The sequence below is a fragment of the Sprattus sprattus genome (assembly GCF_963457725.1).
Source record: "Sprattus sprattus genome assembly, chromosome: 9".
Taxonomy (NCBI): domain Eukaryota; kingdom Metazoa; phylum Chordata; class Actinopteri; order Clupeiformes; family Clupeidae; genus Sprattus; species Sprattus sprattus.
Window position 1 is genome coordinate 19403832 of NC_137928.1, and position 20948 is coordinate 19424779.

At 46.8% G+C, this 20948-nt stretch overlaps 1 protein-coding gene across 2 annotated transcripts in view; it reads left to right on the plus strand.

Moving 5' to 3' along the window:
* Window positions 1-1025: 1025 nt before the first annotated feature.
* Window positions 1026-20948, plus strand: part of LOC308369727 (acetyl-CoA carboxylase-like) — a 72622-nt gene continuing 52699 nt past the window's right edge. For both annotated transcript variants that reach the window (XM_080844241.1, XM_080844242.1), the window contains exons 1-30: window positions 1026-1137; window positions 2364-2610; window positions 3700-3832; window positions 4309-4447; window positions 4748-4857; window positions 4954-5035; window positions 5135-5233; window positions 5330-5436; window positions 5599-5709; window positions 6034-6243; window positions 6476-6646; window positions 7339-7500; window positions 7586-7749; window positions 8091-8241; window positions 8549-8652; window positions 9081-9308; window positions 9725-9875; window positions 10032-10166; window positions 10416-10562; window positions 10991-11179; window positions 11415-11515; window positions 11947-12035; window positions 13176-13300; window positions 15080-15193; window positions 17134-17247; window positions 17455-17544; window positions 17753-17871; window positions 19498-19638; window positions 19832-19934; window positions 20698-20805. In XM_080844241.1, the coding sequence (XP_080700367.1) occupies window positions 1083-1137; window positions 2364-2610; window positions 3700-3832; window positions 4309-4447; window positions 4748-4857; window positions 4954-5035; window positions 5135-5233; window positions 5330-5436; window positions 5599-5709; window positions 6034-6243; window positions 6476-6646; window positions 7339-7500; window positions 7586-7749; window positions 8091-8241; window positions 8549-8652; window positions 9081-9308; window positions 9725-9875; window positions 10032-10166; window positions 10416-10562; window positions 10991-11179; window positions 11415-11515; window positions 11947-12035; window positions 13176-13300; window positions 15080-15193; window positions 17134-17247; window positions 17455-17544; window positions 17753-17871; window positions 19498-19638; window positions 19832-19934; window positions 20698-20805 (3999 nt within the window). In that variant the 5' untranslated portion in view covers window positions 1026-1082. The remainder of the gene's footprint in view (window positions 1138-2363; window positions 2611-3699; window positions 3833-4308; window positions 4448-4747; window positions 4858-4953; window positions 5036-5134; window positions 5234-5329; window positions 5437-5598; window positions 5710-6033; window positions 6244-6475; window positions 6647-7338; window positions 7501-7585; window positions 7750-8090; window positions 8242-8548; window positions 8653-9080; window positions 9309-9724; window positions 9876-10031; window positions 10167-10415; window positions 10563-10990; window positions 11180-11414; window positions 11516-11946; window positions 12036-13175; window positions 13301-15079; window positions 15194-17133; window positions 17248-17454; window positions 17545-17752; window positions 17872-19497; window positions 19639-19831; window positions 19935-20697; window positions 20806-20948) is intronic.

Sequence of the window (20948 nt, forward strand, 5' to 3'; positions counted from 1 at the left end):
ACATCCAGGACTTGTGCATCATCAGCCTGGACCTGCTGACCCACTGGGGAACCCATGTTGATGTATCAGGGGCAGCCATCACCCTCGGCACGAAGACTGTGGCACTCCAATTCGGGCACGGGGAGAGGAAAAAAAACGTGGGCCAGCCAAGCTACTGTAGCTCAGCCAGTGCTGAGCCCTTGTGCCTTATCGCTCCAGCAGCCCACTGCAGAGAAGTCTTCCCACCGTAGTCATCACAGGTCAGGCTGTTGAGGACCTGTGCCAGTGGAGCCTCCAGGGACTAGAGGCGAGCCAGAGACGCCAGCTGCGTGCACCTCCCAGCCTTCGGTATCAGTCCACCGGTGGATTTTGGTGTCCTACTTCTAGTCCCCTCTCAGACCACCATCATCTTCAGTTTAACTGGTTATGGGTATAAAGAAAATTATATGTTAGCAATGTTATCAATTCCAGAAATGTCTAAATCATATCCTTGGCATAGCCTTACAGAAGTTTGTGGCACAAGAAGACTCTCAAGGTGAGAATGACTCAATGTAAGACTGGGTTTAAACACTTGGAACATCTATGAAATGTTAAGGGTTGGAGAATATTTATGAAGAAATATATTTTTTTATTTTTTTATTTAAAGCAAGAGGCAAAACAGTGGCCCGTTTGTAACTCACCAGTGGACAGCCAGACATACAGATGAGCAAAAGGCCAGCTGACCGCCAGCTCTGCCCCTAGTGCAGCTGACAGTGGTCCACTGGCCTTTTGCTCTCTGGGTAGTTGGCACTTGACAGATAACCGTTTATTAAATAAACAATGAATATATCTAGATTTATTTCAGAATGTTGCTGGAGTTTGCTTTCTATTGGTAGGGTCATATCATCAGATGAGCACTGGACAAAGTCCGTAGACACACCTCCCCAGGAATAGTTTAACACACTGTACCAGCCCCTAAATTATTGCCCAATCGGTTTACACATTGCGGATGTCGAACTTGCTGTAGGAGGGTCAAGGCCTTAAAGACACCACTGAACATGATGGCACTGATGTGATTTCAGTGGTTGCAGTTAACATCTCTGTAAAGTTTCCGTAAAAATCAAATGTTTCAGTGGCTGGCCTTTTTCAAACAAAACGGAGTCGCCGAAACCAGAATCGGTAAGGGGAGTATAGCTCTCTCGCATGCGTACACCACAGATATTTGCTTGGAGGTTCAAATAATGTTAAATGGCCTACACAATTCCCAACAGCAGCACCTCAGCAAAACTAAAAAGTATTGTTCCTGAAATATGGGGCCCATGCAACTTTGCTTTAACAGCGAATACAAACTTTGCCACCACAAGGCAAAACACGTGCAGCTAGACGTGTTTACCATTTCACAACAGACTGTCAGAGCTTGCCAGCTCTTTTTCTGTCCTGCACGATTAGCTTGGAATAGAGCCGGTAGCCTACTAAAATAGAAAGAAGTCCCCGTTCTTTATTAACATCGCTATAGCCCATTTACGTTCACGAGAGAGAAGTTCATGTGTTCTCTCAGTAATTGCATATCAAAGAATGAGGAGCGAGACTCTTTCGAGGGGCCATCAGGGAACTTAATTTAAAGTTTCGAAGACACTGTTCACTACATTTGATTTTATGTAACACTTACATTGAGGTAAAGTAAGCCTAATTAAGATCATGTATGCTACAACATCGTGTTTTCTCCTCTTTCCCATTACAAATCCTTTGCTAAGAGATCGCCAAGCGGGCATGGTGCTTGTGCTTTATTACCTCATCTAAGGAGGATATTTTTTCAGGGCCAATTTTCAGGGCCAAATCTTATCAGCCAGCAGGATTACGAGACAAGTAGGCTACCTGGCCGGTTTTAATGAAATATGGTGAAGGAGAGCAGTAAGGAAGACCCCTTTTAATTTTGGAGTGGATCCGATTTAGGCTACTGTCTGATGCACGAATTATTTTTAATTTTCGTTAACATTGCGAGAGGCAGATATCTGCGCTCTCAGAGTGCCAGTATGCTATAGTTATTTATTTATTTATTTATTTATTTTTGTTAGGCAATACTGCGTGCTACACCTTCAATTTGTAATATATTGCGTTCATGATTTGGCATAGCTTACTCCCTTGAAATTATTCTACAAGACACTCTCACACACAAAAAATCCTGATGTGGTCATAGTGCCAATAGTTCCAGACAGGGTCATGGTCAGCTGGTTTGTGAAACCATTGTGGTGCAATTATCAAACATTACACCAAGGAAAACCAGGGGTGATTTAGTCTTTCCTCCTGTCATCTCTGCTTGAGGAGAACGTAAGAGAATTGACTCCATTCTCACAACCATTTTTACCGAGTGAAGATATACCGTAACAATAACCTTCTTTTTCTAGTGTCTGGAGTCGTTCAGACCTCTCCAGCTATGGCAGAGCCAGCGACTAACACTCACGGGCCATCTGCCAACCCAGAGGAGGATCCTCATCATGCCACTTCAGGGGAAGTGCCCAAGGATGAGAGCAGGGACCCAGGAGACTTGCAGATGGAGATGGCAGAGAGGTCCTCGTCACCATCCTCAGCTAGCTCTGACAGTTTGTCTGAACTTGGATTTGATACCATCGACTGGCCAGTACCTAACACAAGGTGTGTAGGTGTGGAATTTTTTGTCTTTAGCTATTACAAATGGCTTAATGTTGTTTTTTTTATACTTATATAATTATATAACTTGTTTAATTCAAATAATTAATTATAATTGTATTACAGTATTTTGTATTAACAGCATCATTGACTGTACGCTTTTCATATTAAGCCTATTTGTTACAAAACTTTGTCACCACCCACTATCAGCTGCCTTTGAAAGAACTGCAGTATATTTAACTGAAGAAAACAATTGGGTGTTGCATTTATAACTTATGTCAAGCAGCTACGCTTCAGTGCCCTGGCTCCTGTTGGCCTCCTGATCAGATCCATTCACAAGTGGTGTTCCACTCACTCACAAGGATTTAGAAAGTGAATAGCATTGTTTGTGTGGCATGGGTTAAAATCAAAGACCTTTAGCAAGTTCCTGTCATCACGTCATCATTTGCATCGACCTGGCAATCTGGTCTTACTTGCTCCTGCTCTCGACAGCTCTGTCTTTGTAATGCAATGCTTTCTGGGCTAGTCAAGGCATCTGGACAAACAGGAGGAGTGGTTGGGTTCCACCCCTCTTACAGATGTGGGTAATCCTCCTCCCTGAATCTCTGCATATTCACTGGCTCTCGAGTCTGTGGGTAGGAGGGATATAAAGAAAGTCTTGCAGAGGAAGGGTTTCGGTGGTTGTAAGCTCCTTTCAGACATGCTCGTGAAATGTTGATGTTGAAATGGAGACACAAGAAGAACACCCTGAACTTTCCTACGATTCTTCAGAATGGTAAATTAGAGAGTGTAACTTATCTAACTTTTCTGAATGTTTTGAAAGAAACCCATGGATATGAATTATAGAAAGATTAAACTGAAGAATTGTAATGGTGTCTTCACTGATTCTCTATTTCACAGTTTGATATGTCTGTGTAGTACACCCACATTAACAATCAACTTCTGGAACCCTTTTTATTTGTATTAAATAAGATACCAGAGGACTGGCACTAATGACCCCTAAACAGAATGGCCAGTGCTTTCTCTCACTTTGTGTGTGTGTGTGTGTGTTTGTGAGAAAAATCTGCTAAATGGGGTTGTGCTCACTCTCCGTAGGTCCGGTATGACAGGTCTGCATCTGGTCAAGCTGGGCAGGGACCGCCAGCGCATGGACCAGCAAAGAGACTTCACCGTGGCCTCTCCCGCTGAGTTTGTCACACGCTTCGGAGGCAACAAAGTCATTGAAAAGGCATGGCCAGGGCGAGAGAAAGAGAGAAAGAGTGCTGTGGTGTGGGTTCCTGAGGGTTGAGGTCACTGTAACACACAAGGCCTTTTGCTTAATTTCTCTATTTTCACTTTGCCTAAAGATGCAATCTACGTTTCGGATTTGGTTCTGATTCCGATTAAGGTTGTTCATATTTGTGCTCAATGGAATTTAATTACACCTGTCTGTTACGTGCTCCTGAGGCACCATGTTGATTGGCTGAGATTTGTATTGCTCATTCCGAGCCACTATGTTTGTGTTCCATTTACAGGGCCAGGACTTTGTATGAACCCTGGAGTTTTTTTTAGCACAAATACTGAACTGACAGCGAGGAGCAGTTCGCTGTATCTGATGAAATTAATGGGATTAGAATCACACACTGAACCTTTAAAAGCCTCTCTGTTGTTATATAATGTAATGCTAAGCCTTACTATTGATTTCTGTGCACTTGGCGATTTCAGGTGCTCATTGCCAACAATGGGATTGCAGCGGTCAAGTGCATGCGTTCGATTCGGCGATGGTCCTATGAAATGTTCCGGAATGAGCGTGCCATCCGATTTGTTGTCATGGTTACCCCAGAGGATCTGAAGGCCAATGCTGGTGAGGATGGTAGAGGGTGAAAAAAAAATGACCATGTGTCGTAGATAGTGGAGGTCACTAGGGTGAATGGGGATCAATACATGGTTACCTCAGTCTATTCTGAAGGCTATTCCACTCTCCTGTTAAGATTTTTTTGTGTGGCTTTGAAAGAAATCGGCTTTTGTTTTAATTGACTTTATGTTGTGAACATAGTATATACTGTAAATACAGAAGATGGACCATTGTTCAAGTAGTTGTAGAGTAGTATTGTTTTTGTGTGTGTGTTCATAATCATGTCCATACTTGTGTGTTTGTGTGCAGAGTACATCAGGATGGCTGACCACTACGTTCCTGTGCCTGGAGGGGCGAATAATAACAATTATGCCAATGTGGAGCTCATTTTGGACATAGCAAAACGTATACCTGTCCAGGTAAGAGTCCAGCACACAGAAGTAGCTAGAAACTTGTCATTTGTTACCGTTCTGTGTGATGTTCAATGAACATTGTCCACTCTGCACCCCTGCTAGGCTGTGTGGGCTGGCTGGGGTCATGCATCTGAGAATCCCAAACTCCCAGAGCTGCTCAACAAGAATGACATTGCCTTCATGGGTACGGTATACAGCACCTTTGTGTCTGAGCAGACTCAAATATATAACATTATATGGATACTTTTTTACATGATTAATAGTATTTCCTTCTCTTGTGCAGGTCCTCCTAGTCAGGCCATGTGGGCATTAGGAGATAAGATTGCTTCATCCATAGTGGCTCAGACCGCTGGCATCCCAACTCTCCCATGGAGTGGAACAGGTTTGGCCACACCTCAAACCGCTTGTAGACACTAGTCACTGAGATTTGTTGTCCTGGTTTATCACGCTCTTACTGTGCACCCTGCCCCCTTCACAGGTATGACAGTGGAGTGGTCGGAGAATGACCAGATAAATAAGGTCATCAGTGTACCGTCTGATCTCTACAAGCAGGCGTGTATCGAGGATGTGGAAGACGGCTTAGTGGTAAGTTAGAACAGTGATTTATGATATACCCTCAGGCTTGAAGGGAAGTTACAACAGTGACTTGCAACATACCCAGAAACAAAATGTTTGTTTCTACGAAGCATTTGTGCACAACAGAACACTCTGTAACAGTTTGTCATTCCTTTTTCTGTACTCCCTTAGGCTGCAGAGAAAGTCGGTTACCCTGTGATGGTTAAGGCCTCGGAAGGGGGTGGGGGCAAGGGCATCCGCAAAGTCAACAGTGCTGACGACTTCCCCAATCTCTTTAGACAGGTATGTGCAAAAGTCTGCGTGTGCAAAAGACATCTGGAGAAATGTAATTGATGAATGAAATGAAATTGTAGTGGTTGTATATGGTGTGGATTACCCCTTCCCTGTCTTCAACTATTGCCATGTAACTTTTTTGTTGAAATATGGGTTGAAAGCACCGTAATTTTTATGGGGAGGATACACATTTGTAAATACTATTACATTAAAAATCAAGTGGAGATGAATGGTGGTAAATCAAGTGTTTGCTACTACACTGTGTACTTGAGCTGCAATATTTGCCATAGCAGCTGACTCTCTGTGCCCATGTATTCCCTGTCACCCACTTAGGTCCAGACCGAAGTCCCTGGTTCGCCCATCTTTGTCATGCAGTTGGCCAAACAGTCTCGCCATCTGGAGGTGCAGCTTTTGGCAGATCAGTATGGCAACGCCATCTCGCTCTTTGGCCGCGACTGCTCCGTCCAACGTCGCCACCAGAAGATCATTGAGGAGGCTCCGGCCACCATTGCTCCATCAGATGTATTTGAACAAATGGAGAGGGTATGGGTCTTCTTAACTTATCCATCAGGCTCCTCTCAGTTTCTCCTTATGTTGAATCTTCACAATGAAAACATCTAACATCTGATTGCAAATGTAGGACTTTCACCCTTTGTTTTTGGAAAAGCCCTCAGCCTAATCAACCTACAACAGAACCTCTTATTGAGTTTCTTCGAATGTTTATTGTTGTTAGAAAATACTGTGAAAATACTGTGGCATCTGTTTTGTCTGTCAGTGTGCCGTGACATTGGCCAAGATGGTGGGGTACGTAAGTGCCGGCACAGTGGAGTACCTTTACGGCCAAGATGGCAGCTTTTACTTCCTGGAGCTGAACCCCCGCCTGCAGGTGGAGCACCCCTGCACTGAGATGGTCGCAGACGTCAACCTCCCCGCTGCTCAGCTTCAGGCGAGTGCTTACCCCCTTTCGTGCTGTTGGAGCAAATGTTTGCGTGCGGGTGTAATGTGGAGGAAGGGCGGTTTAAAAAGAGCATCTGGTACCACTGTTTCCCCTGAGAAGCAATGTCCGCGCCATCACGCTGGCAGGTCGGTTGTCACGGTAACCCAAAGGCTGGAAGGCACGGGCGACAGGATGGGAAACAGTGTGGCAAGTGGTGCCATGTGACCGTGCCATGTGGATTTGTCTATAGTCAGTCCTTGAAGGATCGAAATTTGTTATAGTCTTAACCCCAATGCAGAATGCTTTTTTAATTATATGGCATAGCAATTAAACCACCTGGTCTTATAATGCATGTGACAAGATTATACTGAGGAGCCATGCTAAATCTATTATTATGCTGATCCTTGCCCATACTTTGTGATTGCACCTTGAGAGTGTTCCCGTAATCCCAGGATTAACAACATTAACATGCTGCAAGGGAAAGTAAACCTCATTTCCAAATGCCTAAATTCTGTTTCAGTGACAGTGTTGGTGTTATGCCTCTGTGATCTGTCAACAGACCCTCCACTGTCCTCCAAATGTTACCTGTAATCTAGAGAACCTTGAGAGAAGATTTCAAATACAGCGTCTTCAAGGGGATAGCAAAAAGGAAATGAAAGCAGATCATGTAGTGACTTTGTGTTTTTCTATATGCTAACCAGATTTCGATGGGCATCCCCCTGAACCGAATCAAGGACATTCGCATGATGTACGGGATGCAGCCCTGGGGCGACTCCCCCATCGACTTTGATGGCATGTCCACATTGCCCTCTCCCCGCGGCCATGTCATCGCTACACGTATTACCAGCGAGAACCCTGATGAGGTGAGTGGGATGATGATGAAACTTCAGGCCCTTTCATAAAACCAAGTCCTGGAAGTTCTTGAATGCCTTTTTGTGCCTCTCGCAGGGGTTCAAGCCCAGCTCAGGGACGGTTCAGGAGCTGAACTTCCGCAGCAGCAAGAACGTGTGGGGCTACTTCAGTGTGGCTGCCACAGGGGGGCTGCACGAGTTCGCTGACTCGCAGTTTGGCCACTGCTTCTCCTGGGGAGAGAATCGGGAGGAGGCCATCTCGTAAGTACTGGACAGCAATATGTACTAGTGGTTTGCGTGGATAATCGCATATCTGGAAACCCGTTTGCAGCATAACTATTCAAATACTAATTTCTATTCGGTTACTATGTACATGCACATAATCATAAGGAGTTATGAGAAAATAGAAATACCTACAAACAGTTCCATATACGCACTCACAATAGTTTCAGAGTGATATTATAAACACTTAGAATATCAAAAGCTGTGCACACCCTTAACGTCAGCCATGGTTAGTCCTACTCCCCTCAGTGGTGACCATATTCAAGGCCCTCTCGATCGTTTCTCCCAGACTTATTTTTGGTGTTTGGTGTGCTTGTCAGGAACATGGTGGTGGCCCTGAAGGAGCTGTCCATACGTGGAGACTTCCGGACCACCGTGGAGTACCTCATCAAACTTCTGGAGACGGAGAGCTTCCAGCAGAACCAAATAGACACAGGCTGGCTGGACAGGCTCATCTCTGAGAAGATGCAGGTGAACAGACAGACAACTCAGTAGAACAGCTAGAGCACTGATTCACCTCTAGGGGTGTGTGTGTGTGTGTGTGTGTGTGTGTGTGTGTGTGTGTGTGTGTGTGTGTGCGCGCGCCTATGCGTGTGTGGGCACAAGCGTGTGTGTGTGTGTTTGTGTGTGTCATTAACTAGTTTGCCTAGGCAAGGCAAATTTATTTATAGAGCACAATTCATATACACTTGGTAATGCAAAGTGCTTAATGCCAAGTCAAGCCTTGCCAACAAAGTGTAACAAGGACTAACAGCGGCTCTTATGTGTGTGGCTGCAGGCTGAGCGTCCTGACACCATGCTGGGTGTGGTGAGTGGAGCCCTCCATGTGGCCGACTACAGCCTGAAGAAGAGCGTCTCAGACTTCCTGCACCCACTGGAAAGGTACAATGGCCTTGATTTAACCAACCCTGTTCCTGATTTAAACGTAATGATTATTTTCCCTCACTTTCTTAATGGCCAGATCGGCGAATGAGGATTGACTCTAATGTTAGGGAATATGGCTCTCTGGGAACGTTTGGGTTCATTTGCATGCATTTCCTGAATGGCCCTCTTGAGCCAGTCTGTTTGCAAGGGATTGAGGGGACTGGCAATCTGCAATTAATGCCCAACACTTACTGCCACAATATGCATTAACCTATTATTATTTCTGATACATAACAGCAGTTCATTATACACTAGGTTTTAATGTAATTGACAGTGATTTTTAGAGAGGACTATAATTAGTTTTAATGTGAGTGTATATATATGCATATATATTCTGAAATATTGACTGTGTGTGTGTGTGTGCGTTCCTCTTGCCCTGTCCTCAGGGGTCAGGTTCTGCCCGCCCACACGCTGCTGAACACGGTGGACGTGGAGCTGATCTACGAGGGCACCAAGTTCGTGCTGAAGGTGACGCGGCAGTCGTCCAGCTCCTACGTGGTGCTGATGAACGGCTCGTGCATCGAGGTGGACGTGCACCGGCTCAGCGACGGAGGCCTGCTGCTCTCCTACGACGGCTCCAGCTACACCACCTACATGAAGGAGGAGGTGGACAGGTACACGTCACACCAAACACAATTCAGAAACCTCAAGAAAAGTCACATCAAGATTTTTTAAAGTGGGGTTAAAAAAAATATTTTTGTTTTCTTTAACATATTTTTAAATATACATTTTAGGGAAACATTTTAGGGAAAAAATACATTTTAGGGAAAAAATATGCATTCTATTTGGGATGAATGATATATTTGATAGACTCCAGCTGACATTGCATCCTTGTGTTTCACACTGGCCCAAGAGCTTAACAGGATTACTGCAAGTGTGTGTGTGAATGTGTGTGTGGCATTTTCCTGAGTGACTGAAATCCGAGTGAAAACACACATACAGCACTAGATGTACTGTGGGCTCGACAAGCTGAGTGACAGAAACCTTTGAGTGAGGGACCTACTGTGTATCCCGCTACGTGTCCCCGCAGGTACCGCATCACCATCGATAACAAGACGTGTGTGTTCGAGAAGGAGAATGACCCCACGCTGCTGCGCTCGCCCTCCGCAGGGAAACTCGTCAAGTTCATGGTGGAGGACGGAGGCCATGTCAGCACCGAGCAGTGCTACTGTGAGATAGAGGTGAGGCTGGATTTAGGGGGGCTTTTGGTTAGTGTGAGTCTGTGTGTGTGTGTCTGTGTGTTTCTTGTGTGTGCATGTGCGTGAAAGACTTTCCATGTAGACATTGTTCCATATTGGTTTCATCCATGTTGTGTTTCTCTGTAAATCTTCCTACAGGTGATGAAGATGGTTATGAGTCTGAACACCACTGACCCGGGTAACCTTTTCTTCGTCAAGCGCCCGGGGGCCGTGCTGGAGCCTGGCTGCATCATTGCTAGACTGCAGCTGGACGACCCCAGCCGGGTGCAGAAGGTAAATGCTGCCATTATGAGTCTATGTGAATGTTTGGCTTTAGTTCTGTGTCTGTGTGTGTGTGTCTGTGTTTGGGGGGGGGGGTGTATGTGTGTGTGCATGCATATGTGTTTTGGGGAAGGGAGGCATAATGTGTGTGTGTGTGAGTATTCCAGTGTGTCGGTGTGTTTATGTCTGCATATGTGAGCCTGTGCATGTTAGTCAGGCCGTATTCCTCACCTCTCAGCCATGATCTGGTGTCTCCCCCAGGCTGAGCTCTTCACGGGGTCGCTCCCTGTGATCCAGTCGGCGGGGCTGCAGGGGGAGAAGCTGCACCGGGTCTTCCACCACACCCTGGACCACCTCTCCCACGTCATGAACGGCTTTTGCCTGCCGGAGCCTTTCTTCAGCATCAGGGTGAGTCTCACACACAGGAGTTAGGGACACACACTGTACACACACACAAACACACACACAGGAGTTAGGGACACACACTGTACACACACACAAACACACACACAGGAGTTAGGGATAAACACACACACATATGCATACTGTAACAGCAATGGATTCAGAAGAGTTATGTTTGGTTGTTTAGTAGAGCTGATGAGGACAAAGTTGGGTATGGACTGATTGGAACAACACTGTGGAATTAACACTTCCTATCTGAATGTGTTCTGGGCGTATGTCTGACTACACATTTATATATCTTTTTTATGTATTTACTTGTTTTTGTGTGTTGTGTATGTCTGTGTGTTTGGTGTATGATGTCTGTTTGTTGTATGATGTGTGTGTGTGTGTTTGTTGTATGATGTGTGTGTGTGTGTGTGTGTGTGTGCACGCAGCTGAAGGAGTGGGTGGAGCGTCTGATGCGGCTGCTGCGCGACCCCTCGCTCCCGCTGCTGGAGCTGCAGGACATCATGACCAGCGTGTCGAGCCGCATCCCCCCCGCCGTGGAGAAGGCCATCAGGAGGGAGATTGCGCAGTACGCCAGCAACATCACCTCCGTCCTCTGCCAATTCCCCAGTCAGCAGGTGTGCCCGCTAACAAGCCACACACACACACACACACACACACACACACACACACACACACAGACACACAGACCCCACACCCCCTATCCCGTCGCTCAACGATGCTAGAGATTTAGCGCTGTTGACTAAGCGAGATTGCATGTTTCCATCTCCTTCCACGCTGATGCTTGTTTAGTTGTTTGTTTGTTTATTTATTTATTTATTTATATGTTTGTGTATTTCGCCTCCTCGGTAGATCGCCAACATCCTCGACAGCCACGCTGCCACGCTCAACAGAAAGTCGGAGCGAGAAGTCTTCTTCATGAACACACAGAGCATCGTACAGCTGGTCCAGAAGTGAGTGAAAATACACAGCCAGACAGACGGACGGACGGACGGACGGACAGACAGACAGACAGACAGACAGACAGACAGACAGACAGACAGACAGACAGACAGACAGACAGACAGACAGACAGACAGACAGACAGACAGACAGACAGACAGACAGACAGACAGACAGACACACACTCCCTTTCTCTCTCTCTTTAACACACACACACACACACACACACACACACACACTACGAACAGTTCATACATTGTTAACTGCAATGTGTAGAATAAAGACTATATGTACATGCACTATGGGATGTTGCCTACCCCGGTGGGATGTCTTAGAGGTAGTCCATATGGATGACACAAATATACACAAAAATGAATGGAAACATAAAATTGTGATAATATGTATTTAAAAGTGTGTAACCATATGAAGTGTGTTTGTTCAGATATCGCAGTGGTATCCGTGGGCACATGAAAGCAGCGGTCATGGACCTCCTCCGACAGTACCTGAGTGTGGAGGTCAAGTTTCAGAGTGGTGAGTGCTCCTCAACACACATCATCAGTCACAACAAAGTTAATTACTGTAGCGCAAATACCACTTCATTAACAAAATGCATGCCACACTATACTTGGGAAATGTGGTAGTTGTTCTCTAATCTGTTCCTGCGTTTTTGGCCATAGTGCAGTTCTCTTTTCTGACCACATGATGGCAGTGTGATGCAGCTGTCCCACTCAGATCTGCTCGTTCTTTGTTCTCCTGCCAATATTTGTGGCGTTCTGTTTTCCCTCTGATTTCAAAGAGGGAGAGAAAAAATGTATCCTCAGGTTAAAATAAATAGCCTTTCACAGTTAATTTAATTGACTTTTTTTGCACATAATCGAGGTAATTCCGTTTCTGCCGCCTCCAAAAACAACAATAACTGCGCTCCCGCAATTGGAAGTGGAGCTGACGTAAAGCCAGCTGACGTCCCTCCGTTAAAGTGCTCTTTTATTTGTTGAGGGGAACAACTATTTTTAAAAGGAAGGCCATATAATTTGGTGCCCACTCCCCTCTCCTTCCCTGACTACATCAATTGAACAGTGCATTTCAAAATGGTGGTGCACGTAGACAGCTGATAAAAGTATGTCCGCCACACCATGTCACCTGTCTGAGCACTCATGGCTACCACAGAACATGGCAGGGATGCAGGGAGTTTTTGCCTTCTCTATCTCGCTCTCTCTCTCTCTCCATATCTCTCTTCCTCTTCTTTCTCTCTCCCTCATTTTTGCTCCGTATCTCTTTCTTTCTCCCTCTCTCTTTCTCTCTCTTCTTTTCCATCTTGCTGTCTCCTTCCCGCTCTTGTCTTCCACTGCAGTGGCTGTGCGCTGCTGTGGCGCTTGAATGTAAATTGAGGTCACAGCCACGCTTTGTTTTGCACGCCGCTCAGACTAACTTCTTAATCATCTGCCGCCCTCCCTTCCCCTCTTTCCACCCACCTCCCTCCTCCCCCCACCACCTCCCACCAGCCGTCTGCCACTCACAGCTCTGGGCGAGGTGTTTTCTGCCAGTGTTCCCCCCCCACCCCCCTACCCCTACCCCCTCTCTCCACCCACCCCTGTCTGTAAGACCTGCGACCCCTGCCGGGTCGCCCAGGTACCCCACGCTGACGTGTTTAATTGTGTCCGTGCTCCGCAGGCCACTACGACAAGTGCGTGTTCACGCTGCGGGAAGAGAACAAGGACGACCTGGCCAAGGTGCTCATCTCCATCTTCTCCCACGCGCAGGTCGCCAAGAAGAACCTGCTGGTCACCATGCTCATCGTAAGTAGGCCCTGGCACACACACTCACACAGAACACACTTCTACTCTGGTGGCAAAGAAAAAGAGAGTATGTATGTGTGTGTGTGTGTGTGTGTGTGTGTGTGTGTGTGTGTGTGTGTGTGTGTGTGTGTGTGTGTGTGTGTGTGTGTGTGTGTGTGTGTGTGTGTGTGTGTGTGTGTGTGTGTGTGTGTGTGTGAGAGAGAGAGAGAGAGAGAGAGAGAGAGAGAGAGAGAAAGACAGTGAGAGTGTGTGAGTGTGAGAGATAAACAGAGTGTTAGCTGTATCATTTGTCATACACAAATACACTCTCACTGGGCCCAAATAGAATTTGGTACAGTCTGACCACCTTTCGCCTGCGCCCTTTCATGACCCTCTCTCTCTCTTTTTTTCTCTCTCACTCTCTCTCTCTTGCTCTCTCCTTCTCTCTGGCCACGTCCACATAACAGTGGTAGTAATTGAGAAGTAAAGTTAGCGGCACACTGCTCCCTCTCCTCTCCTCGTTCCCCCCCAAACCTCCTCCCGCCCCCTCCCTGAGATGGTAAATAATGCCGGGTGTGTGAGAATCTCATTACCGCGACACAAAGCGCCATTTCCTCTGAGGATTGAAGGGGTGTGTGTGCATGTGTGGATGTGGGGGTGGGGGGTTGTGAGTGTGTGTGTGTGTGTGTGTGTGTGTGTGTGTGTGTGTGTGGTGGTGGGGGGGGTTCGTTGTGTATGTGTGTGTGTGTGTGTGTGTGTGTGTGTGTGTGTGTGTAGGGGGGGGGTGCAGTCTCAATCACGGCAGCGCTGATGGGGAGGGAGCGTGAGGCAGCTGGGCTCCCCAGCTCAGGCCTTCAATTTCCTTCACAGTCCAGCCACTCAAGTGTGTAATTACTATGGGGTGTCGTGAAGGTGCGATGCCTTCTCCTGGTAACACTCAAACCCCCCCCAACCCCCCCAGCACACACACATACACACTCACAAACACACACACACACACACGTACTCTCATACACTATTTCCCCATACCATCCCCCTAACTCCTTCTATCCATACACACCTCTGTCACTTGCCCCTCCCTCCCTCCACCCAAGCCCCCAGCCCCCATCAGTTTCCAGTGAGCAACAGCTCCCCCCTCCCCCCCTGCCACCATTACCCGCCCCTCCCACCCATGATCTGCCCCAGGTTAGGACATTGGATCCAAAATCGCCTCCCTTGCCGAAATGACCCCCCCACCCCACCCCACCCTCGCCCCCAGCATCACCCCTCCCTCCCTCCCTCTGGCCATCCATTCATGCCCCCTTCGGAGTGCAAACCTGAGGGCTCCATTTTACCGGCGTCTAAAGTCCCATCTCTTGGAGACATTGATTGTCTTCTCTTGTTTTGCTAGAAGAACAAGTTCATTGGACAAGCTCCACTGCCACGTCTCTCACTATTAGACAATCCTGTCTGAGAGAGAGCATACATGCCATTTTAATGAGACTCTCTCATAGCATCCTGCCAAATTACAACAGCGCTGTCTACAACAATCATGTATGAAATATCAGACTGAATCAAATGTTATCATCTGATTTCCATATACTTCGTGAAATATACATATATGCACAATCACCTGCTTTGGCAAGGTGGGGGATAAATACGAGATAGATGTATATGGAAACTGTTTTGTGTGTGTGTGTGTGTGTGTGTGTGTGTGTGTGTGTGTGTGTGTGTGTGTGTGTGTGTGTGTGTGTGTGTGTGTGTGTGTGTGTGTGTGTGTGTGTGTGTGTGTGTGTGTGTGTGTGTGTGTGTGTTGTGTAGGACCAGCTCTGTGGCAGAGACCCCACACTGACAGAAGAGCTGGTGGCCATCCTGACTGAACTCACGCAGCTCAGCAAGACCATCAATGCTAAGGTGGCCCTGCGCGCACGACAGGTGAGAATCTATGTGTGTGTGTGTGTGTTATCTTTCAACCTCTTGAATTATTTTTTTCTTTGCCATTGTTCCATGTTTTCTTTCTTTCTTTTTACTTTCTTTCTTTCGCCATTTTTTTCCATTTCTTCCTGCTCTCTCTCTCTCTCTCTCTCTCTATCCCTCCATCTTGTGCTGTGAGGTAGTGACAGGTTTAAGTCACCTGATGTAGGCCCTCTGGCTCCAGCCCCAGGCTGTATGCTGTGCACTGCAGCATACTGCAGGCCAAAATATCATTGTGTTTGTTTGTGTGTGTGTGTGTGTATGTGTGTGTGTGTGTGTGCGCCTGCGTGTGTGTGTGCGTGTGTGTGTGTGTGTGGGGGGGGGGGTGGTGGTGGTAAATATGATATGTGTTTTCGAGTATGGTGTGTATGGGTGTGTGCTGTGTGTAATTGTGGTGTATGAATATGCATTTGTGTGTGGAGGCACTGTGTGTGAGAGAATGTGTTGTAGTAATGCGTTTTGGATTTAGTTTTGCTAAGAGACACATTTGTGTGTGTATGTGGGGTCTGTTAGTCTGTGTGTATAATGTTAATGAGTGAGCATGGAGGGTTTGTGTGTATGAGAGTGTTTGTGTGTGTGTATTGTGTAGAACCGAGTGCAGTGTGATATTTTTTTTGCATGACTGTGAGATTGTGTGTCTGTATCAGTGTGTGTGCGTGCTGTGAGTTTGTGTGGCTTGTTTATGTGTATGTGTGTTTTTGTCTGTGTGTGTATTGGCTAGAAGTAAGTATGGTGTGTTATTGTGTGTGCAAGACTGTGAGATTATATGTGGCCGCATCAGTGTATGTGTGTGTGTGTGTGTGTGTGTGTGTGTGTGTGTGTGTGTGTGTGTGTGTGTGTGTGTGTGTGTTTGGGTGTGTGCACACCAGAAACTGAGGCAGGGTGCTCTTTGTGGGTTCTGAGCCGGCCCGGTGTTTTGAAGCTGTGCACTGACCGCACGGAGCCCTCCCAGCAGGAGGCAGCGGGCTACGCGCTTGTCATTTGTATACAGCTGTTTCTTTCATCTGGTCTCCCCCCTCTCTCCCTGTCACACACACACACCCACACACACGCACCCCTCCCCTACCTCGTCTGCCCTTTTCCCGGAGACTTCTGCGGCATTTATAGACAAAAGCGAGGGTGATTATTAACTTGTAGATAAGAGAGGCAAAACACATAAACACACACCCCCATCCCCTCTGCAACCCCCCACCCCCACCCCCCCACATCATCCTTCCGTGGCTCCCCCCAACCGTGTTCTTGCTGCCACGCTGTGCCGGGCCAAGCTTGGGGCAAACAGGACCGGAGGCGTTTCTCACAGCACACACACCCCGCTCGCTCTCTCACTCTCACCCCAGACGGTCCGCCGCGCACACACACTAATGAAGGAACCAAATGCAGGTGCTCTATGGCTTGTGTTAATTGCTGCTAATTGAAGCAGCACACTGCTTGCAAGTAATGGCAGTGTGTTTAATAACAACAAGAAGGTGTCTCTGTAGGTGTTTGTTTGTGAGTGTGTGTGTGTGAGAGAGAGAGAGAGAGAGAGAGAGCGCGTGTTTGTGTGTGTTTGCATGCATGTCTGTGTGTGCATGTATGTGGCTGCCCTTGTGTAATTGCTGGCTAATTGGAGATCTCCAACTGTTCCTGTTTTCAAAGCCTCTAACACTTGTCGTGAAAACCTTGGGTTGAAAAAATTGAAATATGTTGGAAAAGGCTGCAAGTCGTCCTCGGGGCGCGTCCTCTGCGTTGAGTGTCGCGCAGACCTTAACAGGTGTGGGACCGCTGCAGTAGAGATAGTGGTCGAGGAGAGTTGTCACAAGTATCAAGCTGTTCGCCGGATTGGCTGCCGAATTTATGATGCATATCAAACAGCAACAAACGGCTGGCAAATGTAACTCCCCGCCGCTCCTCTCATTGCCTAGGTGCTGATTGCCTCGCACTTGCCCTCCTACGAGCTCAGGCACAACCAGGTGGAGTCCATCTTCCTGTCGGCGATCGACATGTACGGACACCAGTTCTGCATTGAGAACCTGCAGGTAACCTGGCCTAATGAAGGGGCCCAGTGGCTGATGCCTCTCTCTTTTGCACCTCATTTTTATGGCCAATTTCAGTTCTCTTGCAATTTCAAGCCCATTTGGGCCGTTCCCAGTGTCACAACCCCTCCCCCCCCCCCCCCCCCCCCCCCCAATGTTAAATAAACGCATTTCTTCTCTTCTCGTCTCTTCTCTTCTCTTCTCTCCCAGAAACTGATTCTGTCAGAGACCTCCATATTTGATGTGCTCCCCAATTTCTTCTACCACAGTTATCAAGTGGTGAGAATGGCAGCGCTAGAGGTGAGTGTTTCCCTAAGGTTCCGCAGGCTCATTTCTAAAAATAAATTTCTAGTCATTCACGACCCACCTTCCTGTAGTTTATAACTTACCTTTGCCCTTAAATGCATTGCTGTTGTTTAATGCTTTTAGTTTGGTAGAGTAGTGTGTTATGTGTGCTCCCTCCATTCCCCCTGTCCGCCTGACGGTGAGCCGTGTGTTGCATGCGCAGGTGTACGTCCGCAGGGCTTATATCGCCTACGAGCTGAACTGCATCCAGCACAAGCAGCTGAGTGAAGGCTCCTGCATCGTGCAGTTCCAGCTCATGCTCCCGACCACACACCCCAACAGGTAAAGGCCACAGGTCCCACCAGGAATTCATTATTGGTTAACTATGTTCATATCGTCAAGACTCACAGACTAACTACCTAACTATTAAACAACTGCAAACAAGACAACCAAACCAATTAAAAACATAGAACAGCGCTAAAAAGTGCAGCTTTCATAGACTTTTGTGTTATAGCATTCATGTTTCGTCCCAGGGCCTCCACTGGGGCCATTCCTCATTTAGAGACAGTTTTTACTACTTTTAAACAGTTATACCAGATTTGTGGAAGCATTTAGCCTTTATAACGTTGCGTCAAGTTCACAGTAAGACAGAAATTGTTCCAGGACACACTAAAACTCTCACAAATCACTACTATTACTATTGCGCTCCTCAGACACTCTCAAATGGTTAATGGATTGGCACTTAAATATAAAAATAAATAAATACAAAATAAAAGGCTTTCTTAAATTGACTGTTAGATGGCGGTGCTATGCTGATGGGAGCTCATTAATATAAGTTGATTTCTTTTTAATGCAGTATCAGCAGGTGTGCCACTAGAAGAAATTGTTTGAGCCCACCAGCACAGTTAAGAGAAACTTCTATCAGTCCCATTATCTGCCGCTGCGTAAAGAATAGCAAGAGATTTACACAGTGATTAGTCGGAGTTGTAATTTCTCTTGCCCACATAAAAATATGCCTGATTTCTAGTGCCGAATTATTTCGGCTTTTCAAGTGTGATTTATGGAACGGAAAAAAGTGGCATTTGTAATAAAGCAGAAGAAATTATTGTACTGTGTTAATATTGGCGTCTTGATTGAAATGGATATAGAGGCTCGTGAAAATTGGACGGGAAATCACTGTGTTGTTCCAGCCAGGCGTGCCACTTTGAATGGTGCCCGAGAGGTATTGACAGATAATGGCTTTCTCTTGTCCATGATTGGTCATCACAGACCCCTTATTTTCATTACTCTCCTGTTTGCATTATTCAGTGGCGAACGAAGAAACATGCTTTTCTTAAATGATTGTTTTTCTATAGTCCCCCCCTGTGTCTTTTATAGCTCCTCACCCATCATAGATCGACTGTTTTGCCTGTGGTAGTTAATTTCGTTCTCTTGACTTTTATTTATTTATTTATTTATTTATTTATTTATTTTCAGTCACAGGATAACCAGCTTTTTCACTGCCTTTGAAGTCAGACATTTGGTTAAAACACAATGTATGCTTGCCTGTTGGAATGGAGTGCGTCACTCCTCTGCCACTCGTCAATAATAAGAGGGCTCTTCTGCAAGTAGTTAGTGTGCCGACTGGTTTCCTCGTAGTGCCTGGGGTAATTTGTTGCGTGCCGTATGTCACCTCAAGTGTTTTACCTTGGCCTTCTGGCATGAATGTGGGCAGAGGGAGCTTGAGTTGCAGGGCCTTTCTTTATTTTGAGTTGTAGTTGTTTGTGTGTGTGTGAGTGATTTTTGGAATGTGGCCAAAGAGCCTTCAAAGGGACTGCACCGCATTGGACATTGAGTGAAGAATGTTGGTTGTTATCCCTTCAAATAATCTCCATCAACCATAGCTTGTATGTGTGTGTGTGTGTGTCTGTGTGTCTGTGTGTGTCTGTGTGTGCTTGTGTACATGTGTGCATGTGTGTGTGTTCACAGGTCGAGTTTCCCCTCCTGCTCCAGCCAGTATGGCTCAGTGCCCACGCCCAGCATGAGTGACCTGGTCCTGGAGTCCTTCAGCCCGCCCTGCCAGCGCAAAGGAGCCATGGTGGCCTTCAACTCCTTCCAGGACTTCAACAGGCAAGCCTCCTCCTCCTCCATGCCCCTTACCACACTCCCACAGCGCATGTTGTTCACCGGGAGGCAGACGTGCCTTTTTGCCCTGCTGGGATCACTGCTTAGGTCTTGTATGTTGTTTAAGGGATGGCAGAGTTGCTGGTGTAGTTGAAGCTCTAATTGTTATTTATTTCCCCCTCTCATTGCCACTGATCAGAAACTTTAAGGAGGTGCTGAGGTGCGTTTCCAACTCTCCGCCGTCCAGCCCCACTTTCACTGACGGAGTGAAGCTTGGTCTATATGAAGAGGATGGAGGAAAGGTAAGGAACGAAGTGGGCTCTGTCACCTCCATTGTTTATCTACTCTCCACATTGTCCTTACCACTAACCCCCCCCACCCCCCACCCGATTCCCCACCTCACCCTTCCCCACCCCACCTTCTAAGGCGTCCTGATAAGGGGCTGTATAAGAAGTCAATTACCCCTTCCATATAGTTTGGTTGCTATTTGGGAATTCTTTTCCATGTTCAGGAGGCGTAATGAATTTCTGAGATGGAAACTGAATCAACTTTCCACGAGAACCCCCAAAAGAAAATGAAACATTTAACAATGGTAATTTTCCTCAACCTAAATTGACTAAATTGCAGAGGACTTCAAATTGTGGGAAGGCAATTTGGTGGAAAAGGCAGGTGAGTGGGGAAAAAAAAACCTCCCCAAGTCAGATGGGCTTAGATTTAGTATTTAGTTTGTTCTTTTTAGAATGGGTGCAGACAGACTGTTAGGGTGAGTTGGGGGAGGGTAATACTGATGTGATTGTAGATCAGGAACCAAAAAAAGACATTTGACCAGTAATGTAATGACATCCATGTCACACACGTAGGTTTTTAACCTTCACAAGCACTCCCCCCCCCCCCCAACAACCCCTCTACCCCCCAATCCCATCTCTGGTCTTCTACAATCTCATCTAACGCGTCACCCCCTTCCCCTGAACACCTAATTTTGCTAGTAATATCATCTAAGTGAAAATGGCCCAGCTCTTTGTGCTCATGTGTTCTTGACTCATGTGTGCTTCCTGTCTTTAACAGAGTGGCCAGGAGGAGCCCATCCAGATCCTTAATGTGGCCATTAAGACGGACGGGGACATCGACGACAATGCCCTGGCCTCCATGTTCAACGAGTTCATCCAGTCAAAGGTGAGTGGACCCTGTTTACCAATGCCATCAGTCACAGAGACCCCAGTGAGTGTGTTTGTGTGTGTGTAGTGGGTGGGGGTGGGTTGGGCACAGCTGAGGTTTCACAGGGCCCCGCAGTGAACCCTTGACTGAAGGCGGAGTAT